The following is a 21,004-nucleotide window of genomic DNA, read 5'->3' on the forward strand; positions in this document are numbered from 1 at the left end:
CCGGCGTCATAGAGAGCTTGTTCGGTAACAAGCTCCCTCTGCTTCGGTACCGACATGTCCTTCAGTCGGTGGAAGTCCTCCCGGTCGTCCGCATCCACCCGACTGTTTTCGTTGGCCACGGTTCGGGGTGTACCCCAACGAGAAGGAAAGCCCCAAGAAGAGGAAGAGGAAACAAAGAAAAACTGGTTCTTCCATCCATGAATGGATGATGGAAGACCAGTTATGAGAGCAAGACCCTTCCGGGGGTTGAAGAGCCACCACCCTCGGGCTTTAGGGTGGGGTCGGAGTACAAAGAAGGCCCGGAAGAGGGAAACGCGGGGGTTGGTCGGCAAGAGCTGACACAACAGCGCGAAGGAAATGATTAGCCGAATAGAGTTCGGCGCCAGTTGCGCCGGACAGAGTCCGTAGTAATCAAGCAGATTCCGGACGAACTCCGGAATCGAAAGTCGAAGACCCGCGCGAAGGTCTTCAACATACAGCGCCAGATCGCCAGGCGGAGGGTTGTTGACCCGACCGCCGGCCCCTGGAGCGGAGAGCCGAAACTGCTCCGGGATGCGATAGTGCTCCCGAAGCTGATCGACGTTCGGCCCCGAAAGCGAGGAGGCCTCATCTTCCAGAGCCGATCGGGAGTCGTCGGTCGGGTTCCCCGACCGAGCTCCCTGAGTCGGTTTCCTGGTCATTATGCAGGGACCGAAAGAGGAGAAAGAGAAGAAAGGAAGGAAGAAGGGGAGGGAGGACCACGAACCGGATCCGGATGGACCCTCCGCAGACGAAGAAGAGCTCTGCCCGCGACGACTGAAAAATCCCCCGGACAGAGTTTCCCCAGCGAGATGTGGCAAATGTGGGTCAGGGTCCGGGAGGTCCTATATATATAGGGCCGGCCGACGGCCGAGATCCTTCCGCGCCGACCGAAGACCTGCAGATGCGCGACGCGTGGCGCCCCCCGGTTGGCGGAAGATTTGGCGCGCCCCGCCCCGGGACGGCTGCACCGCCCGCATTAAATGCTGGAGGGGGCGCCGGCCAACCACCTTGGCACGCGGCACGCGGGGCGCGGCCCCGCATTCACGCGCCCGCACCGGTTCGCGTTCCCGATGGGACGCCTGACAGCGGCCCTCTCTTCCTCGATCGGCGCCGAATATCCGATCGACTGACGCTGTATCGTCCGACGCCCGATCTTCTGACACCGGCGTGACGACTGACGACGACAAGACGTGGCGTCTGACACCTGACGCCGACGTGACCTCTGACGTCGACTGGACGTCCGGATCGCTGGGCATTCATGAGGCGTCTGACATCGGATCACCCGACAGTACGGTCGGATCTACACATGCGACAAATCCACTCCCAGTCGTCCGGGATTGCTGCCCGAATGGAAGCCTCGGCCAGTCCACCACCCGACTTGGGAGTGGAGGGGGGCAACTGTTGGGGAATACCCGCTGACCGACCGACTGCCGGAGGGCCCGACCGACCGGAGGGCCCGACCGACTGCCGGAGGGCCCGACCGACCGGAGGGCCCGACCGACTGCTGGAGGGCCCGACCGACCGGAGGGCCCGACCGACTGGACGGCCCGACCGTCCGACCGCCTGGCGGCCCGACCACCCCCGTTGGATGACTCCGACTGGCCGATAGGCCGACCGATCGTCGGTCGGGGCGACCGACTGACGGGAGCCACCAGCGGCTAATCGCCGACTTGGGGTATGTCGGGCGTATCCATCCCGACCGACTGAACCCGGGGGTCTGAGGCCCGACTTACATAAAGCTCGCCGACCGACCGGAGGAACCCGACGCCACTCCGTTGGCTGCCGACCTAGGGTCGGCTGACTCCTCCAACCGCCGTACAGCCGCCAGACGTTGTCAGCTCTGACACGGACATGCGGCACAGTTACCTAGGGACAACCTAGGGGCATTGTCCCGCCGAGGGCCGGGTCAACCCTGGTGATTAGACAGCCGCACGGCGACATGACGTTTTCACGGCGGCTCTGACAGCCCATAGTGAGTTGACAGTTCCTCACTTGTCCGCGCCATTAATGACGGCGCCATACCTAGCTCCACTATATATACCGGGGAAGGCAACAGTGCAAGGGATCGATCCGCCCGTCTCTTCCACATACGTAGGCTCGCTCCTCTCTCTCTCTCTCTCTCTCTTTCTCAGAGCTCTCCGTCTGCATTTCACTGTTGCCCAATCACCTCTCTGACTTGACCGTCGGAGGGTCCCCGCCGGAGCCGCCTCCGGTCAGTGCGGACTTCCTTTTGCAGGTGCACGCTTTCCGGCGATCGGACGACGAGGCGATTGGCCGCAACACATTCTTTAGTGCATTATGTGCTGCAGAATTTGCATCAGATAATTGTGAGTAATGATCTGTCATTATTTTTTCTGCAAGTTAAAATAATGTCATTGTAAATGTCATGAGTTTTGCAGTCTGGTATTCACATTCACATTCTTTCAGTTCAAGAACTCTGATCACCAATATGCTGGAAGTGCAGAAGATGCAGCTCATCATGCTATTGGAGTCTCCTGGTGGTTGCACCAAATAGTTGGGTTTGAATCCTCCTTTCACCAGCTTTTGGGAGGTGGTTAAGTATTGTTTGGGGGAAGGCCAGTCTCGCCTGCTGGCCTCTTCTTCCAAAACACGGAAAATGGCTGACAGCATAAGGATATACAAAGTTTACTATGCTGCTGTCCCAGTGATGTAAATTTTGGCCTGTCGACCAACCCATTTGCATCCTGGCCATGGAGTTGATGTTTGATGATTAATGTTATCAATACTGATTTATCTGAAGGGGGACGTGAGCATGTGAACTGGGAATATAAACTTTATTATTTGCATGGATTTAAGTTTCCTCTAATGTAAGTAGCTGGTTAGCGGCGATTTTGTTGGAGGCAAATTTGAAACTCCGTTTACAATCCTCATCAACATAGTATCCGAAGTCCATTGTTTTCGAGCCTTTTCTAACAAATAGAATTAGAATCCAAGTCTCTAAAATTTCCTAGAGAGCCTGATCGATGAAACGTAAATGATCATAATGAATATTTTATACTCTTTCTTTTTTTGGTATCATATTTTATACTCTTTACAAAGGTGTTTAGAATAAGCGAGTTAACTTCTCAAGGTCAAACACCAAAATGGTTCAAGAGCCGGTTACATAAATAATGAGCCTTATTTACTTCAATAAAAGAAAAATCGTAGTAACAAAATGAGAAGAGATCTTCAGTAAAGATAGTCCTAAATTTTCTTTTTTGGCATTTTTTTTTTTTTTTCTCGTGACTGACATCCAATTCATGCGGAACGTAAGATTCAAGAAGAGCTGCGTGCATTAACTACGTTAACTGCACGCTTGGCATTTTCGATTATAGAAATAGTTCTTCAATTACATTATTCTTCTTATTGTTTGTGAGGTTCATTTTTGCTAAAAATTAATGCATTAACACGTTCGGCATTTAAAGTCAGGTAAGAATTTTCCTAATCGAGATTGTATCTGGAATCCATCCATCGTGGATCCTAATCCGAACTCATAAGATCTCAGCCGTCCGCTGGATGGGTTTGCCTCCCTCATCGTATTCTCCTCATACCGGCCAGCTCTTTTCCGGGAAATGTGACAACTCACGGATGCTTCTCCCTGTCCCGTGCTCGCCTTTAGCTGGAAGGCATCTGGTATCTGAGATCGTCGATTGGATCGACGTAACGTTCCCCAGTGGGGCCCCATACTGAACCAACCTCCTCTCGGCCTCCCTATCCGCTGCTTTCCCCTCTTTCCCCTCTATTTATTTTTATTTTTCCAGAGAGAGAGAGAGAGAGAGAGAGAGAGAGTGGTGAGGAGAAAGTCGGCTCGGCAGATCCTTCCGCTCTGGAATGCCCTAGAGATAAAAGAGAGAAAGAAGAAACCATTGCCTAGTTGTCTTCAATCTGTTCCTCTTCTATAATCCAAGAGAACGAAAAGTATAAATCGAGAGAGAGAGAGGGAAGCTTTTGGGATGAGAGGGTGATGGGAGACGAGAAGAAGGCGTCTAGCGCGATGGGGAGCAGAGAGAGAGATCGGGAGCTGCTGATCCCGGTGGCAGAGGACCCCGCCGAAGACTCCGATTCCAAGGCCTCGGCCTCCTCCTCCGCCGCCGTCCACCACCACTCCGGTCGTGAGGTGTGCCCTAATGCCCTTCATTTCTGCATGCTTCACATTTTAGAGTTTATTTTTGGTTGAAAACTGGCATCCGGTTTATTTTTGTTGAATTCTGGAATCTTACGTCATTTCTTGGTTGTCTTAAGGGGCGATTAGAGGGTCTCTTTTCGATTTAGGGATCAGGTTATTGTGATTTCCGTTCTCCTGGGTTTGTTATTTTGGTTATGAGGATTTGGTGGAGATCCAATTTGTCCTGTATGTTTCAATTGGTTTTCGTTTGATTGGAGGATCGACTGTTGGAACAGTCATCCTCTCACATGAGGAAAGGCACGCCGGCCAGCTGCGCTGAGGCTGGTCGGCAATTGGAGGATCGATTGTTGGTTGAATGGTTTTGCATGGAATTGAATTTGGTTTGAGCTTTTCTTTCTTGCATTTTTATTAGGATTGTCGAGTTGAAATCTGTCAATTTTCAAAAAACCGGCGTCTTTATCTTGTTTTTCTTCTATCTGGGTTTGTTTGTTGGTTGGGTGGACTAATTATGTGGTTTTCAAAGGAAGGTTTTCTCTTTGGTTTTGGTTTTGTTTGTTTTTAGCTGAGCTTGATTTTGATTTCAATGGCGGACTTTATGGTTCATACTTGGCAGTAGGGATGTTTGACTCCTTGCTATGGATCTATTCAGTTTGAACTATAATTCTCTGCATGTTATCTTCTGCCTTAGTAAATGTGAGAATTAGTGGTGGGATTATGTTCTTTACATGACATCATACATGTGTTGTGGCTTGAATAATATATCATAGTGGTAGCATTTGCAGTGCTTGGGGAAGAAAGAGTGACGCAAAATTTTGGAAACAAGAGCTTACCTACATGACAACTAATGGAATGGTGGTGATATATCTTAGCCCACCTAATGAATAAAACTGTGTTAACTATAATATGAGATCCATCACCCATGCACCTTGGTCTGTTCACATAGCTCATGCCTCATTAAGTTTTTCTATAATGATGCCTCTTGGATCCTTACCTAGGTATGAAATGTGTTTAAAGGTCTTTGTTTAGCTTGCAAAGACCCAACAAGTGTAAGTACATGCTTGCAATGTACACATTCCACTAAGAACTTATGCCCACAAGGATTGAAGCAAAGTTGACTAAACCATAATGGGAGGTCATACTAGTTGGCGACTGATTCATGTAATATGTATGTCCCATACTAAGCCGAGGTGTGCCAAAACTTGGGGCAGGGAGAGGGTGAGGGGGGAGAAGGAGAGGGGGAGATAGGCACACCGGTTATCATCATTGTGGAATGGAACCCTAATGGCTAGCATCGTCATGCTGTTGCATTGTCATTGTCTTGGAGAGGTAGCTTGGGAGGAGAATCGAGAGAGAGAGAGAGAGAGAGGGGTGTATCAGTTGTCATTGTCACAGAACTGAACCCAAACGGCTGGTTTTGTCGAGCCATCATTGTCTTGGAGAGGAAAATTAGAAGGAAAATTGAGAGAGAGGGAGAGGAGAATTGAGATTAGAGATCGAAAGAGAGGGTGAGAAGTATCGAGACTTCAAATCAACCAGCCACACCATCCTAATAATCAATCAGTCCGCCTAGGTACACCTCGAACTTATCTATTCAGAACGATTTGTCTGTCACCAGATTGAAGTGTAGGTCAAAAAATTCGTATAAGTTGTTTGTTGAACCACTCTGAACCGGATGGTTTGGGGCATGCTGAACCGTACCGACAGCTAACCGGTGCGGCTTGGACATTCCATTCGGAATGCCGGCGAAAACAGAGCAAGGGAGAATGAAAGAGAGGAAGAGAGAGAGGATGAGAGGCAAGGAAAGGGAAAGGCCGTCGGTGGCCTGTCGAGGCTGTCGGAGCTCTCAGTCCTCCACGAGATACGAGAAGAGAGAGATAGAGAGGGGAAGGAAAAGAAGAGGAGGGAGGAGAATGCGGCGGGGAGGCTGTTGGAGGGCTATCGGATGGCTGTCGTGGCTGTCGGACGGCCCAAAATAGCCCCGCAGTTGCCACAGGTTCGAAACAAGGGTGAAGCTCCTGTTTCGTCGTGTCTTGGAAAATGCGATACACAGTGAAACCGGCAATGGATTTTGGGTTTCATTGTGTATCGTGTTTTTTAAAAACATGATGAAACAAGAGTTTCATCCTTGTTTCGAACCTACAGCAGTTGAGGGGCTGTTTTGGGCTGTTCGACGGTTTTCCGGCGGCCTCCCTGGTGTCTTTTTCTTCCTCATCTTCTTTTCCTTCCCTCCCTCTCTACTCTCATTTTCTCTCGTGGAGAACTGCAGAGCCTAGGAGGCCTCCGCGGTCCTCTAGCGGCCTCCGCGGCTCTTCGATGGCCACCGACATCTCTACCGGCATCCTTTTATTTCCCTCCCTCCCCCATCTCTCTTTCTCTCACTTTTTCTCTTCAGTTCATCCCTAATTTCAGTGTTAGTTTGGGCCTAGTATGGTATGGTACGGGGGTGTACCAACTCATATTGCCGGTCGATTGGTAAAAGATCTGGTTTTGAATCGGCGATCCTTGTGTTTAACAAAAGGAAAGCCTTTATATCTCCTCACCCCACAAAAAGAAAAGAAAAAAAAAAGAAAACTCATTCTAAGTAAGGTTTTAAATCCTTTGGGATGGAGATGTCTCGGTCCGTTGTCCCATCCCATTTCAATAGCAATTCCGGTCACACATTCTGGTAGATATCCTTCATCTTTCTTTATTTCTTCATTCCTTTTTTTCTTTCTTTCTTTTTCTTTTTTTCCTTTTGTATTTTCTTTTTTTTTCTTCTATCTTTGTTTCTTTCCTTGAATTTTTCTTTCTCAACTTATTCCTTCCTTTCTTTATTTTTCCTTTTTCTTCTCTCTTTCTTTTCTTTTTTTTCTCCTTCCTTTCTTTTCTTCTCCTCTCCTTTCTTTCATTTACCTTCTTTTCTTTCACTTTTTCTTCACCTTTCCTTTCTTTCGTTTGTCTTTCTTCTCCTCGCATGGATGGGTTTGGAATCCCGACCGCGACCCCGTTCCAGTCTCATTTTCTCTCAAGAATAGAATAGGATGGCCAGGATGTTCTCCGTCCTGCTGGGATGTAAAACCTTCATTCCAAGTAAACTTCTAGAAATTATTTTCTACTGTTCCAAATGCTTAGAAGTGAATTTTGCTTTCAAGGAACTTACTTTCAAGAAGCCACTCTCATGATGTAGTTTGTGGAATTTCTCGAGTCCTATCATCGCATAATTTTGGTCAACCTTTTAATTACAATAAATTATTTATGTTGGCAAACCCTTGTGAACCTCGTCTATCATATGGTCCATTTCCCTTAAGGTTTTTGTTTTCTTTTAAGCTTATCATGCTATTGAATTTGAATATTACTTAATATACGAGATGTTCTATGATGCTACCATTGTCTAGAAAAATTTTTGATGTGAGACATGTGGCCAAGGTATGTAAGTGCTAGGCGAATTCCTAGCAGTGACAAGCGTTGCTAGTAGCACCATTTACAGCCATACTTATTGGTGACTTCTCCAATAGCACTATCATCAATTGTGATCAAGGGAAATGACAAGAGAGGAAAGAAAAAAGATTACCCCCTTATTTCAGCCACTAATCCATGAGAATTGCAGCTGCCACATAGAAGAGCGATGCACTGCAGCACTGATGCTACTGAGCACTATACCAGCATTTCTCTTCTCTCCTTCATTCCATTTCCACTTTGTTGTCATGAAGGGTTAAGGCGTGTGGAAATTGACAGAAATTTGTGAAGCACCTGCCTTAGATGCAAACACATGCATAATCAGCTGCCTAGTAATGGGACCACCCAGGCCTGTCAGAGCACTTGGTTGCCTTGACCCACCCAGGCCTTGGTGCCTTGATCCACCTAGGGCAGCCCCCCTGGCCGCGCTTATTTTGCTTTTCAAAACAATGGGTTCTAGACATATTTCATAGTCTTGTCGATGCGAATCATTTAAAGAAATCAGTTGTTGAAGGCTTGAGATAGACAAGGGTTGAAGGAGGGAGATTGAGAGAAAATTGGCAGAATTCTAGCATGTGAGAGTTTGTTGGTATTTCATCATGCTATTTTCGGGTTGTGAACAGTTTTAAGATTTTATTATGTACATCCAGTAGTCTCCTTGTGTTTGGTGTATCAAATAGGTATATTGCTGACTAGCCTACATTGTGATGTCTAAATAGTTGTGTTGGTGATCAGTCTCTGTTATGATAGCCATTTCACTCATAAGGGGATTAGAAGAGGCATGTTGCAGAAGGAGATCAGTCTGAAATGTTTCATCTTCTGCAGCAACCTCTCTTTAAGTTGAGACATGTACCTTGTGACATATTCTCTAGTAAGTTTTGAGCTATCTGGACCTTCTAGGAACCTATTAAGCATCGCACCCCCCCTTTTCCCTTTTTTCTTTCTTTGATGTCTAACCCTTTTGAGCTTGTAATTCCATTTAAGGAAAATTGGAGAATTATAGTCCTTCTGTCTTGGTTTATATATGGGCTTTTGTTTGACCTTTTCTTACTTATTAAAATCTTTATAGTTATTCATGTTTTGCTATAAAATTTGTGAATTTTATGCCTTTATATTAGCACCTTCCAGGCTAGCCAACTAGTTCAATTTGTAAAGAACATTGGACTTATATTTGAATCTAGTCTCTACTATTTATAGTTGGAACCCTGAAGTAGCTGTTGAAGAAGGCTAGAGTGAGCAGATCATTTCCTATAAATCTCTCTTTTTGTTTTTTGCGAGAAAATTTCTACGTTACACTATTCTGCATATATGACATTTCTATCAGCTATTAATTGTTCAATAGCACTCAAAAATATGATACTTTTTTGAGAACTAAGAATTGTTATGCAAACTGTGTGCTGGATTTTAAACAAAAACAATTCTACCATGCAGGCATTTTATAAAGTTGTTCGTAGTTGGGCTTCAAAAAAGTTCATGACTGGATGGTATGTTTCGTGTATTATATGTTTTCTATTCATATATATTGAGTCAAGTATGCACTTCTTTGTTGCTTCTCTGTTTAGTTCTACATATCTTATACCAACTGTCATTCACACTACATTATAATTTCATTAGTTGGAACTGTTTAACATGACAGATTAGACTTCAGGACTTGTACTCCTGCTTTTACATGTTTAGTGCCCATACTCAGGCATAGCTTGTTGCTACCAACTTCCATTAAAACCTACTTTGATACAAAAGTTTCATTTGCATGTTATTTTTAAATTTCTATTTTGTGCTTCTTACAACATTTATAATATTTGATGCTTCTTAATTTCCCTTGATAGCAGGGATATTTCAATCTATTAACATGAACAGTAATCTTCAAATTAATTATGTTAGCTCCAGTTGATCTTGTTTTACTATTTGTTCCTATTTTATTAGGCCTAGTTCTTTGACTGTGTTAGGTGCTTCATGGAAGTGGCTTTCATAGAAAGTGATGCAAAGTAGGAGTTTCCAGGAAGCTTTTGCATAAAATGTTACTACAAGCTATAAATCTTGCTTAGTGATTTTTTAGAAAAAGTAAGGGATAAAATAGATGATATACTTAAGGTTGAGGTAAATTTTTTTTTGGGGGGGTATTTGAGAAACAAGTAATTTAAATGGCGAATGGTAACATTCATCTAAGATATGCACCATAAAACTTGGAAGATCTTCGGAACCATGTTTAAAATAACACCGAACTATTTTAATCACAGGAATTGCGATAATTTTGGTTGATAAAAGAAAGTCAGAGCAAAATTTGACAAAGAAATCCTTTGTTAATAAGTTTCGGCGACCCAGACCAACATCCAATGGTAGTAATCACCAAATGACTGTCTCATGGTGTGTTATTTATTGATGTTTATCTAATGTGTGTGTGTGTGTGTAGTCCACAACTCAACTCAACTAAGCCTCATTCCCAAACTAGTTGGCGTCGGCTACATAAATCCTTTTCCTCAGCTAGGTTTCCTGTTCATAGGATGTCACTATAGTTTCATTATGGCTGTCAACCTACTTTAACTGGGGGTGACTGCTGCAACTGGGAGCGCCTATGTACAAAGTATTATGCACAGGCAGAGTTCTTTTTAAGTCAACAATTATAATCTTTTATAAGAAATTAGATCATATTTTAAGAATTTGTCAAATCTAAGTATTCAACTGATGATATTTTTATTTGGAAAAAAAAAATCTCTGGATTATTGAATTCAGTTTGTATATTTGTTGGATGCGTGTAGCATTTTTTTTTATTAAACAAAACAGATATGATAATTGTCTCTCCATCCATCCATAGGAGTGACCAGTCTTGCTGTCATATCTATTTTGAAGAAGAATCTGAATGCAGTTGAGGATGAGCATAAAACAGAATATGGTCTATTTTGCTTGTATGAAATGGATTGATATAGTGCAATACCATGGTGTCCTGATCCCATTTGATTTGATAAAATAGATATATAAAACATTGGATTCAGTAAGAGACTGACAAGAGAATCCCAAAATTATGTTAGGTTTTTTTATGATTAATATGAAACCAAAGCGAGTTTTATGCTGTATCATTTTTTTTAACTTGTTGGTTGTTTTCCTTACCTCTTTCTGCATCTTGCAGTGTTATCTTGTTTCCAATAGCGATCACCTTCTACATCACCTGGTGGTTTATCCATTTTGTGGATGGATTTTTCTCTCCAATTTATGCTCAACTTGGAATCAACATATTTGGTATGCATCATTATTCATATAGTCCTTCTATTTGGTTATGAATTTCTACTTCAGTATTCTATGCATCGTTTATGGATGACATTCCTTTTCCCTTACATTGTTTATGCTTATTATCAGCCCGGGAGCTTATCATACTTAAGTCATTTGATTTGTCGTTAAGCTGAACTAAATGTTCATTATTTTCTTATGTTTTAGGATACATGCAATGAAACTTTAGCTAAATATTGTCTAGATTTATCAGCGAGACATCACTATGTTTCCTTTTAAATGTCCATTGGATTCGATCTTTTTTCAACAATCTAAGTGTCAACTCTTAAGTGTCGCTTTGTATCTCCCAAATTCCAACAACAAATAAAGTGGAGATAGTTGTTTTATTTTTTTTTCTGCAAGAGTTTCATGATAAAGTTTTCAATAACTTATCCAGTTATTGCTTGCCATTTTTTGTGTATGCAGTGAACAAGCATGTGAATATTTAGGTGCCAAAACTTGGAACTGTAAGCTAGTTCTTGCACTAGAAAACCAACCATGTATTATTCATCTTAATTGCAACTATTTTGCATAAAATTGCCATGGCAGGAACAAGGAATATGCTTTTACTTGGCACTATGTTGTGGGCGATCTGTTTGTTTTCTTGTTTTAGTTTTGTTTGATGTTTGTAGGTGGGAGGAGGGGAGGGTATCAAGGGAGTTATTTTGTTGATTCTCTTATTTGTTCTGTTCATTCTTCATTCTTTTTGCACAGTGATATCTCCTAGGCTTCTAGTTATTGCTTTTATCATTTGGTTAGTTTTTGTTCTTTACTCTCAATGTAAGCTAATTTTGAAGTTCTAGTTAATTAAATTCATATGTTGCCTCCCGTTTCCAACATTTCTGAAAAAAAACCTGTATTTATTGCTTGACTTTGTTAGGACTTGGTTTTGTTACTTCCATATTGTTCATCTTCTTGGTTGGAGTGTTCATGTCATCATGGCTGGGGGCATCTGTTCTTAGCCTCGGCGAGTGGTTTATCAAGCGGATGCCATTTGTTCGACACATATATAATGCATCGAAACAAATTAGCGCTGCTATATCACCTGGTGATGTTCCTTCACTTTCATGATTATGTCAGTCTTAATTTACTTTCTGTTGCTAACATTGGTGATGTTCCTTCACTTTCATGATTATGTCAGTCTGTCATTTACTTTTCTGTTGCTAATATTCTCTAATTACAGATCAAAATACACAAGCCTTCAAGGAAGTTGCCATCATAAGGCACCCCCGTATCGGAGAATATGCATTTGGATTCATCACTTCAGCTGTTGTTCTTCAGGTCCAAACATCAGGCACTGAGTATTATTGGTTTCATGCATTTTCATTATTGCTCATGCTTGTTTGTTACATTACGTATGCATAACCTTATTGACTACTCATCGGGCATGCCAAAATTTTTCTATGATGGTTTGTGTAAGTCTATGGTATTAATTTGGATTATCTTGTAAGGTTGAGTTAGGATTCTAAGTTATATAAACTTTCTTTCTGCCAGATGCATCGGACGAGATGTATATTTTAGTAAACAAAAATTGTCTGTATTCCATATAATTTAACAAGTTGTTGGAAAGGATGAAAAATGTGCTAGATTACCATGTAAGATTGAGGGGTTTAAGATTGGGATGATTTGGTGGATAGGTTTGTTGACGGGGAGTTGGTTGGATAGGAGAATAGGCTTGGTTAAACCAGCCAAAAAGCTGTTTCTCCAATTTGTTGGCATTTTTCTTTCTTTTCTTTTTTTTTTTTTTCCCTTATCATGGATTGATTAAACAGAGGGGTGACACATCAAATAAGAGGTGGGCTTTTTGTATGAGATGTAGAATATTTTGTGAACTTTTGCTGTTAATTTAAACTTCTGGGGGAGACATAAGTGCTCAAAATGATACTGAAGCGTATCTTATGCATAAAAATAGTTCAGGGCTTGCGATAAACTTTGTGGAAATATAATGCAGGGATAGTTCTGTGGTATAGGTGGAAGAACATAGTGAGAGAACTAGGATGTCTTGGAGTTCCACTACTATGGGTTAAAGAGATATGGTGATATTGATATTTGAGAATTTAGTAGTATAATCATGTAGTACAAAGACTTGAGAAGAGGACATAGTAAGAAAGGGGGCTCCAATATTTTTAATGAAAGGCCTAACTAGATCAACATGAATATTGTGCCGAAGGAGGTGGCAGGGCTCATATTAAGAAGCATGTGACATTACGTAGGATGTAGTAATGGATGTATGCTTTACCTCCGAATGTATCTATCTATCCATATCTATATATTATATATAGACACACACACACACACGCACACACACACGTGTGCATGCGTGCGTGCGCGCGCACTTGAGGTCCTAATGATGGCCTTTGTAAGAATAAACTGCGTGCGTGCATGCGTGTACTCAAGGTCCTAATGATGGCCTTTGTAAGAATAAACTGCATGCGTGCGTGTACCTGAGGTCCTAATGATGGCCTTTGTAAGAATAAACTGACTGCCCTGGATGCATTAGGCCCAGAGCCAAGTCATGGTTCAGCGTGCGTGCTGTGTACTTGAGGTCCTAATGATGGCCTTTGTAAGAATAAACTGAGTGCACTGGATGCAGTAGGCCCAGACCCAAGTCATGGTTCAGTGTGCAGGTCAAAAGTCGGGTTTTCCTACATGGCTGTATGTATGTATGCATATGCATGCAGAAATCTAAGTCGAGCACGTTGGTTTTAATTCAGCTACATTCTCTTTCATCCTTCTTCAAATAATTATTAGTGTTATCCAAATTTTAGTCATTGAATAATTGATATTTTTTTCTCTACAGGGTTATTCTGGTGAAGAGGAGCTATATTGTGTCTATGTTCCAACCAACCATCTCTACATCGGTGATATATTTCTGGTCAATGCCAAGGATGTCATTAGACCAAACTTATCTGTCCGTGAAGGAATTGGTAAGCTGCCATCTTCTTGATCAGTTCTCTTGCAAGGTGTTAGATGCTTATTATTCCTTTGCTATTTTACTGAATGCAGTCATAATTGAGCTAGTGCTTTCACTGTTCTTCAAAGAAAAAAAAAAAAAAAGAGAAAAGGCATCTTGTCAGTTCCTCAAATGTTAATGATGTTCTTTAATCATGTTTACCATGCAGAAATTGTAGTCTCGGGGGGCATGTCAATGCCCCAAATTCTCTCAACGCTGGATTCACATACAATCCAAGTGGACAGAACCAGATCTAGTCGAAACTGAGACACACATGCGTTGTTTTTATTTGTTTGAGCTGCCAGAATTGATCACGTGGTTCGTTCCTTATGGTTTCAGTTCGTCAAATTTCCGTTTTTGTATCAGCCAGACAAATTCTGGTGGCATGTAACATTTTCCCTTTGTTAAGGTTTCTGTTGCTGTGTAAAAAGTAGATGAAGCTGACAGCAGATCTGGCTCGATATTTTGTATGGGTTTTACATCAAAAGAACAAGGTTTATTTCAGCTCTGAGTGTGTGCACTCTCTTAAGATCGTGGGTCTATTAAGAATTTGAAGCGGTTCCATATTGCAAGTGTCCCCACGTTCATAGTCATTCGTGTGACAGATTTTTTAAGCGGTTCTGGAATTTGTTTTCCTGCATGATGTTGAACTGTGCGACTCCAGATGCCGCCCACCTGAGCATCTATTTCTTGTGCAACTTCCATTCTCATGAGCAGCTTAGCCCATTTAGACTTGAATTAAAAAGTTAACTGATCCAAGCTTTGGTCGGTGGGCGTAGTGGCAGCCATTGCCTTTTGATCAGCTCACCAAAAGAAAAAAAAGAAGCTGCTGGATCTATCAAGGCCCCGGGGCCTTGGCAGTTATTGTCGTTGCGAGGTTGTTTTCTTCTTCTTTATTTTTTTTTTATTTTATTTTTTTGTGGTTGGTCATTGGAGAATCCATTCTCTCTTATTTTAACAACATTGCCTGCAACCCATTTATTAGGGGAAGGTACCAACTTGATGCTTCAGATGATGGATTTGTTCATTTCTTCCGTTCCATGGAAAACAAATGGCGGAAGCCAGATACGGCAGATGATGTTAAACTATTTTCGCAACAAGCTTACATGATTACCATGAAGAATACTGTGCTTTCATACAAAAGATGCAGTTGGCCATTGGGGACTCAGCATTGACAAAATGATGGTTGGATGCATGATCGAAAGGCATCTTCTAACAAACGCTATGCTTCCAAGTCGGCTCTTTAGTGAGCACTATTACTGCTGTAAAAGAAGAGACACAATAACAATATTCCTCAAAAATTAAAGCATCTTTGTAATTATTTTCTTTCTAGCAATGATTGTTCCTGTCATTCAGGTTTGAAGACTGAACATGTAACCCCTCTCACTTCGAAAAAAACAAGCATTTTCGTATGTTATTTGTCACAACCTATGGGCGAGATAAATGTACAGAGAGTTTAAGGTGCCAATAACAATAACCCAAAATTTTGACCTCAGCAGCGCAAGTTGTATTTGATGTATAGCTCTAATGCATAAGTGTGCATACATGCAAATGGGGCATCTCTCATGTAGGTGGGAAGTGTTAGGACTCATGTAGGTGGGAAGTGTTAGGAATGGTTACTAGTAAGCTAAAGAAATTAGGGTATGTTTAGTTGGGAAAGTTGGACTCTAGAATGGAAAATAAGGATGAGTGATTTTCTTTCTAGTCATTTGGATCGAGAAAGTCCTATTTTCATTCTGAGTCTAAAAAGAGACAAGAATATTTCAATCTTTCAAAGACCAATCCCTACTCTTTGCTAGTATTCAAAGTTCATTCAAATTCCAAGTCCGACCGAACCAAATATGTTGGAAGATATGGGTATTCTGATTTTTATTCCAATCTATTTTGATTCCTGTTTGAAGCCAATCTCCTGTTGTGCACGTTGTTGGAGAAGAGCACATGCAAAATGAATCCTCACTGACCGAAGTTGTATTCGACGGAGATCTTCCGATGTTTAAGTCAGTAGGAAGTAGTCAAACAATAAGTAGAAAATAAGAAGTGGCAGAGTTTTAGTCCAGAATTACCTTACCAACACTGTTCATTTACCTCCCTTTTATGGACGAATGATTGGTAACCGTTTGTAACGGTTAGGCATGTGGGTCCTGCTTATTTCGGCACTATGTGATCATGGAGTAGACAGTTAATGTCCACTGTTCATTTACCTCCTTTTTATAGACGAATTGTTGGTAACTATTTGTAACGGTTAGGCACGTGGATTTCACTTATTTCGGCACTATGTGATCGTGGGGTGGACAGTTAATGTCCATTAATAGTTGTGGTATGTAGTCATTATGCACTGGTAGTTTCTGATATACCGATTTTATATCGGTAAGTATGACATACCAACCATATGTCGGTGCTATTGATATTCTGACTGACCATCGGTTGGTAACTCCGATATACCGACTGGTCAGTGATTATGCAGTTGATCTAGTCGTTATGTCGTATCTGTCAGAAAAGTCGATCGAATGTTACCGATAGCCGGTCGGCTTGTCGATTAATAGTCGGCTATTTGTTTCCTGATACTGATAGAAAGTTGGATGTTAAGACTTGTAGAAGCTGTAGTCGAATCAGACCTCTTTTGGCGGCTTGGCTTTGACGGTCTATCGTTTGTCACCGACCCATAATTGAGATGATCGAAAATAAGTCAGGAAGCTGATATTAAATCAGAGAGAGTAGATTCGATTGCCCCAACAGTTGCCCTCCCACTCCCAAGTCCAAAGTAGCCCGTCACGTGACTTGACACGTGGTCTGACATTTTGGACGATGGGAGTTATCACGTATCATCTTGAGTTTCGATTCTGTAGTCGATTCGACTGCAGGTATTAATGATTCTCTAAAAAACTGAAGAGTCTCCAGTTATTTCGATGGTTGTGCGATCATCATCAGCACGTCTAGTCGGAGGGATAGTTATTAATGCTGTTGTCGGTTTGGTGGCTAAAAATTCGATCGATTTGATTCTGACCAGTCAGTTACCGTCATGTGTCCAATCGTTATTGGCTCCTGACCGTTCACATAGGTAGCACTGACGTATCTCGATCAGACGATAGGTACGTCGAAAAGTCCGAACAATAGTCGATCCGAATGTTGCCATGTGTGAAAATCTGGGTAACTTCGATTTGACTGAGTTCATCTCGGCTGTTGAGGGGTTCTATATATATGAGGTTGTTTTTCTCTCTTTGAATCTTCTGCTATTTTATTCATCATTCTCCTACAATCGAGAGCTGCTCTGCAAGTGTTAAGAGCTTCAGGGGTTTAGGAATCCCCTTGTTCGACATATTTACTTATCAATCTGTAGTCGAGTTAATATATTCTTCTGACCGACCGGAGTCGAGTCGGCATATTGTTCTGTTCGATCGGAGTCGAGTCGGCATATTCTTCTATCCGACCATAGTCGAGTCGGCATAGTGTTCCATCCGACCATAGTCGAGTCGGCATAGTGTTCCGTTCGACCATAGTCGAGTCGGCATAGTATTCCATCCGACCATAGTCGAGTCGGCATAGTGTTCCGTTCGACCATAGTCGAGTCGGCATATTGTTCCGCTCAACCTTAGTCGAGTCGGCATATTGTTTCGTTCGACTTTAATCGAGTCGGCATATTGTTCTATTCGATCATAGCTGAGTCGGCATATATAGTCATCTGACCTATGTAGTATGTAGATTCGACAGACTAGAGTAGAGTTGTCCGATCGGAGTCAGCATGTAGAGTTGTCCGATCGGAGTTGGCATTTTGATCCTCTTAGGACTCATCTCGATTTGAAAATTGATATTTTCTACTTTGGCCCTTTGGGGCTTGAGCCGAAGTTCATATTTGTTGTCGAATCGCATAGTTGTTGGATAAGCTGTTAACTCACCATTTTCCTTGCTGGATGTGGATTCTTTAGTCAATCGAATAAAAGCCGATTAACTAGTCTGTAGATAATCAAATATTTAGTTGAATGTCTGTTGAAAATCGAACATGTCGTTTTGAATATATTATATCATAAAGACAACTTTATTGAAGGTGTTCATATATTGTCCATGTTTGAGGGATAGCCGTTCCATCGTAGAGAAATATTGTCGTACATTGCTCCATTGGATCAAAATATTATCATAAGTCGTTCCATTGTAGAACATAGTCATTGTTTAGAGGAGCTTTTCGAATCGTAGATCACGATCGATTCATCATTTGGAGCTTTTTGAATCGATTTATCGTTTGAAGGAGCTTTCCAAATCGTAGATCATGATTGATTCATCGTTTGAAGCTTTTCGAATCATCGATCACAATCGATTCGTCGTTTAGAGAAGCTTTCAGAATTGTTTGCCCCTTGTAGTCTCGTTGTTTAGTTGTTTTGTAGCTTTTCAATTTGATGATCTAGCTCCTGGAGCTTTCGCTCGTAGTTGTCTACGCGCTGAAAATCCTCTCGAAGAGAGCACCCAGGAGCAGTACCTTCGTTGGATGAGGGAGAAAGAGAACACTGTCACTTCCCCTTATCAGCTTTGTGGAGGGAAATAGATGGCGATCGGTGTGATGAGAGTGATGGGCTGGTGGTGGCTCAACATGGTAGGAATGTCGAGCCGGTTGTCGTTCCGGAGACGGAGAAGGAGATCGTCGAGGGACATGGCGACTGTGCCTGGATGGCACTGTACACGGCACCGACTCCTCCGCTGTCAGTTGTTGCTGCTGATGTTGCGTTTGTTGTTGCTGGGGGCTATGTACTGCCATCGTCAATATTTTCATTTGCTGCATCAAGGCAGCAAATTGCTATGCGTCCGCAGTGATGACCAAATGCGAGGAATTGGGCTTTACCAGTGGAGGTGGAGGCAAAAGATTTTTTCGACAGGAAGACTGCCTGGCGGAGCCGGTGGAGTTATTCTGGGCTCTTATTTTCATCATGATGATAGGAATCTCTTGTCTACCTAGTGTGCTAATCTGTTGCAGTCAATCTTCTGTTGCATCCATTATCGGAGAAGAGCATCTACAAAACAAAGTCCTCACTGATCGAAGTTCTATTTGATGGGAACCCTCCGATGCTTAAGTCAGTGAAGAGTGATCGAACAGTAAGTAGAAAATAAGAAGTGACAGAGTTTCAGTCCAGAATTGTCTTACCAACACTGTTCATTTACCTCTTTTTTATAGATGAATTGTTGATAACCATTTGTAATGGTTAGGCACATGGGTCCCATTTATTTTGACACTATGTGATCGTGGAATGAGCAGTTAATTACCACTGATAGTCATGGTATGTAGTCATTGCGTGCTTTATGCATTGGCAATTTCTGATATGCCGACTTTATGTTGATAAGTATGGCGCACCGATCGTATGTCGATGCCATTGATATTTCGACTGATCGTCGGTCGGTAATTTTGATATACCGACTGATCAGCAGTTATGCAGTTGATCAAGTTGTTATGTCGTATCTGCCAGAAAAGTCGACCAAATGTTACTGACAGTCGATCGGCTTGCCGATTAATAGTCAGCTATTTATTTTCTGATGTCGATAGAAAGTCAGGCGTTGAGACCCATAGAAGCTGTAGTCGTATCGGATATCTTTTAACGGTTTGATCTTGACAATCTATCATCTGTTATTGATCCATAATCGGGATGGCCGACAATAAATCGAGAAGTTGATATTAAATCAAAAAGAACATATTCGATTGCCTCAACAATTTTGATTTCTCTTACGAACCAAACATACTTTTAGTGTGTTAGAGAGTTGACCAAGTCCTACAAAGTGAAGTGGATGCAAGTGTAGATATAAGAAGTGGATGTTTTAGACGTACACGAAGAGAATGCTAGGTAAGCAAGTATGCACACTCATGCGCACACACCTGTAAACACAAATAGTTTTGAGATTAAGAGGTCCTATTCCTTGTATATTTTCTTACATGCCGGATACATAACAAGGCTGGAGCGTAGACCTGGGCAGACCAAGTCATTGCTCGCAGAATTAGGGTTAGTATATAATGGGGGATCAAACCAGGAGCTAATGCCCTTTATAATCCAACCTCATCCCTTGTCTAAGCTGGCAAGGAGTTGGGCCATCTGAACTAAGATTCCATGGTAACATCATATATAAAACTTTCCATGCTAATACATAAATATTGTAGTGCTCTTCAACTTGGAAGCTTGTATGGTATTAGCATGGGCAGGAGTTATAGAAAAGTTACAGAATAGTTGCTTATTTTGTTTTTATTCATGTGAGATCTATGTTACTTTAGCTTTGATATAGCATCAAACAACTTTTAGAAATATTTTGGTTGGCCTAAAATCTAAAGATTGTTAGATCATCGGCCTCCTCTTCTCTCATCCACTTAGGTGTAGAGGTATAAATGACACTTGAAAACTTGATAATCTGAATTGATTACAATAATCATGTATCGATCCAAATTATATTTTTGATAATTTTATTGGATCGACATTAGATTTTATGTATAAGATCTAATTTCTTATTGGATCGACTAAGATGTATCTATGTTTGAACATGAAAATCCGACACAGATTTTGATTATGCTTCAATAGAGCTAAACATAAATAAAAATTTAAATATATTTCAAATATAATTAGATTTTTGTAAAATCAAACATTCACTCTCCATAATGTGCTCCTTTCTCCCTGTAATATGCCATAGCTATTATATATATATAGACTTCTCATGCTAAGAGCCGTTTAATGATGAAAAATTGTTAAACTCTTCACTAGTTGGTCCACAAAATCGTATACTAAATAAACTTTAGAAGAACTTAAATATAAACTCAGATTCAATTATATATTAATTGACTTCATATGCAAGTTTGAAACTTGTTCATTTTAACGGATCAGAACCTAAATCCAAACTTGATTTTTCTTATTACGATCGCCTGTGGATATGTTATACATTTAATCTGAATTCAACTCATTTATAGCCATACTTGAATAAAGAAGTTGAGAATCAACCACTTTTAACCTACAAGTAAACCCAAGCGGCTATGCCTATGCCTTGGACATAGGAGTGCTTTACCCTTTCAAGAATCAGATACCATCAATAATATACTATATCTACAGTTAACAGGAAAACTCTTAATAAATTACATCATCATATTCTTAATAACGATAATCCAATAATGACGTACTTGTGTCCCAAAAATACATGCCTCTCCTCTGGGATTAATTTAATACAAACCTACCGCCATTAATCAATCTATAATA

The 21,004-nt window shown here is 41.7% G+C and overlaps 1 protein-coding gene across 1 annotated transcript; it reads left to right on the forward strand.

The window, feature by feature from the left end:
* The first annotated feature begins 3,631 nt into the window (after positions 1-3,631).
* Positions 3,632-14,300, forward strand: LOC105040823 (protein LIKE COV 1). Its single transcript, XM_010917526.3, has 7 exons — positions 3,632-4,138; positions 9,014-9,066; positions 10,707-10,816; positions 11,724-11,891; positions 12,027-12,124; positions 13,644-13,770; positions 13,966-14,300. The coding sequence occupies exons 1-7, from the start codon at positions 3,986-3,988 to the stop codon at positions 14,061-14,063; spliced, it is 807 nt and encodes a 268-aa protein (XP_010915828.1). The 5' UTR covers positions 3,632-3,985; the 3' UTR covers positions 14,064-14,300.
* The last annotated feature ends 6,704 nt before the right edge of the window (positions 14,301-21,004 follow it).

Source organism: Elaeis guineensis, chromosome 3 (assembly GCF_000442705.2).
Source record: "Elaeis guineensis isolate ETL-2024a chromosome 3, EG11, whole genome shotgun sequence".
In the NCBI taxonomy this organism is placed as follows: Eukaryota; Viridiplantae; Streptophyta; class Magnoliopsida; order Arecales; family Arecaceae; genus Elaeis; species Elaeis guineensis.